This window comes from Elephantulus edwardii, unplaced genomic scaffold, assembly GCF_000299155.1.
Source record: "Elephantulus edwardii isolate Elephantulus edwardi_28Jun2011 unplaced genomic scaffold, EleEdw1.0 scaffold00040, whole genome shotgun sequence".
Lineage (NCBI taxonomy): Eukaryota > Metazoa > Chordata > Mammalia > Macroscelidea > Macroscelididae > Elephantulus > Elephantulus edwardii.
The window spans coordinates 16,766,195-16,773,132 of record NW_006399790.1 but is presented as its reverse complement, the minus strand read 5'-3'; the positions used below and the strand labels follow the sequence as shown (position 1 = coordinate 16,773,132).

At 43.6% G+C, this 6,938-nt stretch overlaps 1 protein-coding gene across 1 annotated transcript in view; it reads right to left on the bottom strand.

Annotated features, from left to right (window-relative positions):
* Positions 1 to 51: 51 nt before the first annotated feature.
* LOC102846354 (elongation factor 1-alpha 1-like) overlaps positions 52 to 6,938 on the bottom strand; it is a 32,178-nt gene continuing 25,291 nt past the window's right edge. Inside the window, exon 2 of the mRNA XM_006885111.1 lies at positions 52 to 170. Coding sequence (XP_006885173.1) covers positions 52 to 170 — 119 coding nt within the window. The remainder of the gene's footprint in view (positions 171 to 6,938) is intronic.

Here is a 6,938-nt window from a genome sequence, read left to right as displayed (position 1 = left end):
AGCGCTAAAGAGCAAAGACAGCCGTTTAAAGGAAGCTTCACGGAAGCTGTGTCAGAAGCAACGGGATTGGGGCAGGGCACTGTGCTGGGCGGAAACAGTCGAGCCCGAGGAGTTTCCGGTTCCGGTGCCAACCTTAGGTGCCGCCGCCACCACCTCTGGAGGCTCGACGCCTAACGGTGAGAGGAATGGCGGCTTTTAAGGCCGAGCACGGAAAAAACCCAAAGGAGGTCGACGCTCAGCTCCAAGCTGAGAAGCAGAAGGCCAGGGAAGAAAAGAAACAAGAAAAAGGTGGAGATGGGGCTGCAGGCGACCCCGTAAAGGAGGAGAAATGAAGAGCTCATCGAGAACCCTAACCGGATGCTACAGACAACCAAAAAATGCACGCAGCTGGATCTAGAGGGGTCGAAGGAGCCCTTGAGGAGTGAACGAGAGAAAATTGTGAAGCGGAAAGCGAAGGAGTGTGACCAGAAACAGCGGGAGGACGCTGCCAGGAAGAGAGGAGCAGAAATCAAATACTTGATGCGACTTATTCAGGAAAGTGAATGCTATTGCTCTCCCTAAAAAAGTAACAGGTGGTCGAGGGGAGAGAATATTCAGGGACCGGCCGCGATGCCGGGACCTCCACATTCATCGGGCTCTGTGTACTAGGACCGCTGCAGGAGCCCCTCACGGCTAAGACTCCCTCTCCGTGCTTGGGGTGGCCTTTTTATCTTGACACAGAAATCATTTTGAGAGATAGTCTGTGGGAAGGGGGCTGCTGCTATATTTGAGACAGAAAGATGCAGGAAAGCATTTAATATGTAACCATTTGAATGAAACGTTTTGGCTGGTTTTGGAATTGAGAACCTGTAGGGCTCTTGGGACGTAGGCTGAGAAGAGCTTCCATTAGTCCATAGATTAGATGGTAGTGGCAGTTTTATGGACGTGGCGTGGTTGCTGGCCAGTTTGTGACATCAGTCCTAGTCTGTGTTGCCTCAGTGCTGTTCATGAGGGGTCCTGGGTCCCTGAGGTCCCCAGCTTTTCCCTGGCAGAATGAAGCTTGCCTACCCTTTCCTGCCTTCATCCCACCCACCTGTTCAGGGCCCACTTTTAACCCTGCGTGGCATCCAGCAAGCATGCTCTACAAACTCATATAGTATATTTAGCATAAGAAACATGACATTATCTTAAAATACAAACCTAAAGTGTGCCTTAGCCAAGTCATGGTCTTCTTAGTTGCTTGCATGCATTTGAAAGTTGAACGATAACTAAGGATGACACAAGAATAATTTATACATTGGCACTAGAAAAGAATATTGAGAATTCCATTTACTGTCAAGAGAACAAACAGGCCTATCCTGGAGAAGATGAAACCTGGTTGCTCCTTGCAGGCAAGGATAGTGAAACTCTGTCTCACATGTTTTGGGCATGTTATGAAGAGGGACTAGTCCTTGGAGAGAGACAGCATGCTTAGAAAGGTTGAGGATTAGAGTATGAGAGGAATACCTCAATGAGACAGATTGGCACTGTGACTATAACAATGGACTCAAGTGTATCAAAGATGATGAAGATGACACAGCATAGGGGAGGGTTCAGATCTTTTGTTCCTAGGATTGCTGTGAGTTGTAGCCAACTTGATGGCACGTGAAAACAAAATGCAGTTGAAGAGAGCTTTGGTGGCCTAGTCGGTAGTTATGCCAGTAGCCCAAAGATGGTGCCACTCTGGTGGTTCAGTTCCACCAGCAACTCTACATGAGAAAGGTGGGCAATCTCTTGCAGTTTACAGCCTCTGAAAACCCATTGGAGTATGTTGTCAAAGGTTTATTCTCAAAATGTCTTTACTAGCCATTAACTGTTTATGCTAAAATATTTATTGTATTAAGGAGATAAGATTATGGTGACATTCAAATCCACCAGATGCTCCATTGGAGAAAGAGGGGCAATCTCCTACACCAGTTGGATCCAATTTGAAGGTATACACACACACAAAGATTATGGTCTGAAATGAGCCCCACTCAACCAGAGGCTTATCTAAGCTCATGGGAACTCAATGCTAGCTCTCTATTTGGGATGCTTGCTATCCTGGGACACAGTATCCAGCTGCACAACTCTCAAGTCTCTGCAATACTGGCCTGAATCACCTACAGTCACGTAAGTCTTTCCTCTGGGAGACCTTCCACTGAACCACCAAACCCAAAGGGGACAGAGGAGTAGAGGGTGGGGGAGGCCAAATGAAGGAGGGGACTGGTGATGTCAGAAAGCATGGAGTTATATAGTAGATCAAATGTTTGGGATGCTGTTGACTCAGCACTTCTTATAACTGGTCTGGTATTAATCTGAACAGATTGAACAATGAATACAGCCAGCAATGAGTTGTTTCTGACTTGATGGGAATGAGGTGGGTTGTTTTTTAACGCAGTGAAAGGAGCTTGGGGACACAATGGTCAAAGCATTGGGCTGCTAATAAAGGTCAGTACTTCAAACCCACCAGTCCATGGGGAAAAAGATCAGGAAGACAGCTTCAATAACGATTTAAAGCCTTGGAAGCCTTCTGGGTAGTTCTTCTCTGTCCTAGCATTGCTGTGAGTCAGGGTATAATTGAGACATTGGGTTTAATATAACTGAACATCTTTTCATGTACCTGGTTGTTATTTGTGTATCTTTGCAGAACTATTTATTTTTAACTCCAGCCTATGCACTTGTTTTAGTTTTTAAAATAATTTTTTAATTATGATTTCAATGAAAGTTTACAAAAACTTGGATTTCTAGTCATTCATTGTTGCACTTTTCCCTCCCTACCTTCCCAGTTTCATTTAAAAAAAATTTCAATCATTGTTGCAGAAATTCCTCCCTCATTACACCACAGTCTTCTTTGCCAGACACCTTTTATTCTGGACTATTGTCATACAAAGAATACGTAATTATATATTCTTTAAAGGGTTCATTCCTTCATATGTTCCAATGCAGTGTTCATTATTTATCCCCTCTTAGTTTCCTCCCAACCCCCTTGTCACTCTTGTTTTATAACAATGGTGTTATGCAGTATTTGTCCTTTTCTGACTGAGATACTTCACTCAGCATAATGTCCTCCAGGTTGACCCACTTTGAATAATATTTCATTAGTTCCTTGTTTTTCAATGCTGCATAGTATTCCATTGTGTGAATATACCACAGCTTCTCTATCCATTCATTTGTTGATGGGAACTTACATTGCTTCTATCTCTTTGCTGTTGTGAACAACACAGCAATAAACTTGGGTGTGTGTATTATCTGTTTGGGTGACAACTCTGCTTTCATTAGGGTATATTTTCTGTAGTACAATTTTTGGGTCTAATGGTATTTTTATTTCCAACTTTTTGAGAAAAGCCATGCTGACTTCCTTAGTGGTTGCACCATTTTACACTCCCACCAGCAGTGAATAAGCATTCCAATTTCTCCACAACCTCACCAGCATCTGTTGTTTGCTGCTCTGTTGAACTTTGGCTATTGTTATTGGGGTGAGATGATAGCTCTTAGTTCTTTTGATTTACATTTCTCTTTTAGTTGTTGTTGTTGTTAGGTGCTGTTTAGTCAAGCACAACTCATAGCAACCCTATGAACAAAAGATCTGAACCCTGTTCTGTCATGCACCATCCTCCTACTATCTGACACACCAGAGCCCATTGCAACAGTCACTGTGTCAATCCACCTAGTTGAGGGCCTTCCTCACCCTCACTAACCCTCTACCCTTCCCATCCTCATGTTCCTATCCAAGGAATAACCCCTTCTAGCAACATGCCCAAAGTATGTGAGGAGAAGCCTCATCATTCTTGCCTCCCAAGAACACTCCAGCTGCATGCTCTCCAAGACATATCTGCTCGTTCTCTTGGCCATCCATGGGATGTTCAGTGCTCTTCTCCAACACCATAACTCAATGGCATCAATTCTTTTTTTGTCATCCTTATTCATTGTACAGGTCTCGGATGCATAGTTAGTAATCAGAAAGATTATGGCCTGAATCAAACACGTCTTAGTCCTCAAACTTACATCAGTACCCCTCAAGAATTTGGAAAGGCCCCTAACCAGATTTTCCCAGTGCAACACATCTCCTTATTTCCTGGCTGCTTGTACCAAGGGTGTTAAGCAAGATGAAACTGTTGACAGTTTCAGTCTCCTCGACAGTGCCTATTTGTCCAGTGGTAAGAATCTTTGTTGTCTTGATATTAAGATGCAATCCATGCTGAAAGCTTAATCTTCTACAACAAGTGCTTCAAGTCCTTCTCACTCTCACCAAGCAAGGTTGTGTCATCTGCATAAAGCAGGTTATTGATGAGTTTCCCTCCAATCTCTTTGTCACACTTTGCCTCATCATAAAGTCCACATTCTCGTATAATTTGCTCACCATATAGATTGAAGAGGTATGGAAAAAGAATACAACCCTGACGCACTGCCTGCCCAATTCCAAACCATGTAGTGCTCCCCTGCTCCGTTCACACAGCAGCCCCCTAATCCAGGTATAAGTTCCACATGCTCATAATCAAGTGCTCTGGGATTCCCATTCTCATTGTCAGCCACAACTTATCATGATCCACACAGTCAAAAGCCTTTCCGTAGTCAATAAAGCACAAATAGACATTCTTCTGGTATTCCTTAATTTCAGCCAGGATCCTCTGACATCAGCAGTGATATCCCTAATGCCACGGCCTCTTCTAAATCCTGCTTGAACTTCTGGAACTTCCTTATCTTTGTACTGTTCCAGCCATTTTAGAATGATCTTCAGCAATATTGTGCTTGCATTTAATATCAATGATATTGTTTGATAATTTCCAAATTCAGCTGGATCACCTTTCTGATCTGGTGGGGGGCCTTTATTTAAGTCAGTCTGGTACTATCTGTGCATGAGTTTTTAGCTTGGTGAAGTTGGATTCTGGTGGGTGTTTGTGATTTCCTTGAAAGCAGGGAGTAAACTGTTTGGGTGTTTCTAATTGTGTTACCAACCAAGTATCTGATCTTGTTTACAGTTAGCTTAGGTGGGAAGCCTCTTGTGTAGGCAAATAGGATCTGGTGAGTGGGCCTTTGTATTTTAAAGTCTGTCTGGTCCTACTTGTGAGTGAGCCTTTAGCTTGTCATAGTTGGATCCTGGTGGGTAAGAGTGCATTTCTCTTAGAGATTTTTAACATTCCTTCATGTGTTTATTCTCCATCTTAATGTCTTCTTTGGTGAAATATCTGTTCATATCCTGGGCCCGTGTTGCAGTTGGGTTATCTTGTAGAGGTGTTGGAGTATCCTAGAAATTCTACATATAAGTCTCTTATCAAATATATCGTTGTTGTTGTTATGTGCCGTCGAGTCACTTGCAACTCATAGCGACCCTATGTACAACAGCCTTAAACCCTGCTCTATCCTGTGCCAGTCGCACTGCCTCTGGCACACCACTCCCGATTACCCCAGTCACTGAATCAATCCACCTCATAGGGGTCTTCCCCTCCTGCACTGTCCCTCCACCCTCCCAAGCATGATGTCCTGCTCCAAGGACCTGTCCCTCCTTACAACATGTCCAAAGTAGGGAGGAGTGATAGGGAATGGCAAAGGGCACACTGACAAAGGAGATTAATCAGAACTGGCTTTGACAAGCACTGTGACAAATGGACAATTAAAACAGACATTCGGGGGGGGAGAAGAATGAACTGGGGAAGAGGATAGAGAAAAAAGTGCAAAAATGAATGAATGAGAACCCAAAATCTCTGTAAATTTTCAGTAAAACTAATAAAATTTAATTATAATTAAAAAGAAAACATGTCCAAAGTATGTCAGACGAAGCCCCAGAATCCTTGCCTGCAAGGAATAGCCTGGTTTAACCCTGTCCAGGATAAATCTGTTTGTTTTCTTGGCAGTCTGTGGTACATTCAATACTCTTCTCCAGCACCACAGCTCAAAGGCATCAATTCTCCTTCTATCCTCCCTAGTCATTGCCCAACTCTCTGATGTATAACAAGCGATTGCAAAGACCACGGCCTGTATCAGACACACCTTAGTCTCCAGAGACACACCATTGCTCTTGAGTACTTTGGAGAGGTCCCTAACAGCAGACTTTCCCATCGCCATACGTGTTTTGATTTCCTGGCTGCTGGTGCCAAGAGTGTTGACCATGTAGCCAAGCAAACTGGAGCTGTGAACAATCTCAATCTCTTCACCATCCATCCTGATGCTGCCAATTGGCCCAGTGGTGAGAATGTTTGTCTTCTTGACATTGACATTGAGTCCATACTGAAGGCTGCAGTCCTTGACCCTCTGGAGCAGGTGCATGAAGTCCTCCTCAGTTTCAGCAAGCAGGGTTGTGTCATCTGCATGACGGAGATTGTTGATAGATCTTCCACCATTCTTGATGCCACCTTTCTCCTCATAGAGCCCAGCCTCTCGGATAATCTGCTCTGCATACATGTTGAAAAGGTATGGAGATAGGACACATCCCTGGCGTACACCCTTCCCAATTTTGAACAATGTAGTGTTACCCTGCTCTGTTCTGACGACTGCCTCTTGGTCAAAGTATAGGTTTCACACTAGCACAATTAAATGTTCTGGGATTCCCATTCTTCTCAGAGTCACCCACAGTTTGTTATGATCCACACAGTCAAACACCAAACATTTTTTCCCAGTCTGTGGCTTTCCTTCTTACCCTGCAGGAGAAGGTTTTTTTGATGTGTGTAGGGATTTGATTCTTACAAGGTCCCATTTATCTATTCTCTTCTGGCTGTAGGTTTTCCAGGATGCTTGGAAAACTGTTGATGTTGAAGATTAGGGCTTCTAGAGTTCTTCAAAGCTTTTCTCTGATGAAGTTTATAGTCTTTGGTTTTACTCCTAGATCCTTGATCCACTTTGAGTTGATTTTTGTGTATGATGTGAGGTGTGGGTCTTACTTGGGTATTCTACAGATGGTTTTCCAACACCATTTATTATAGATGCTTTCATTTCCCCACTTA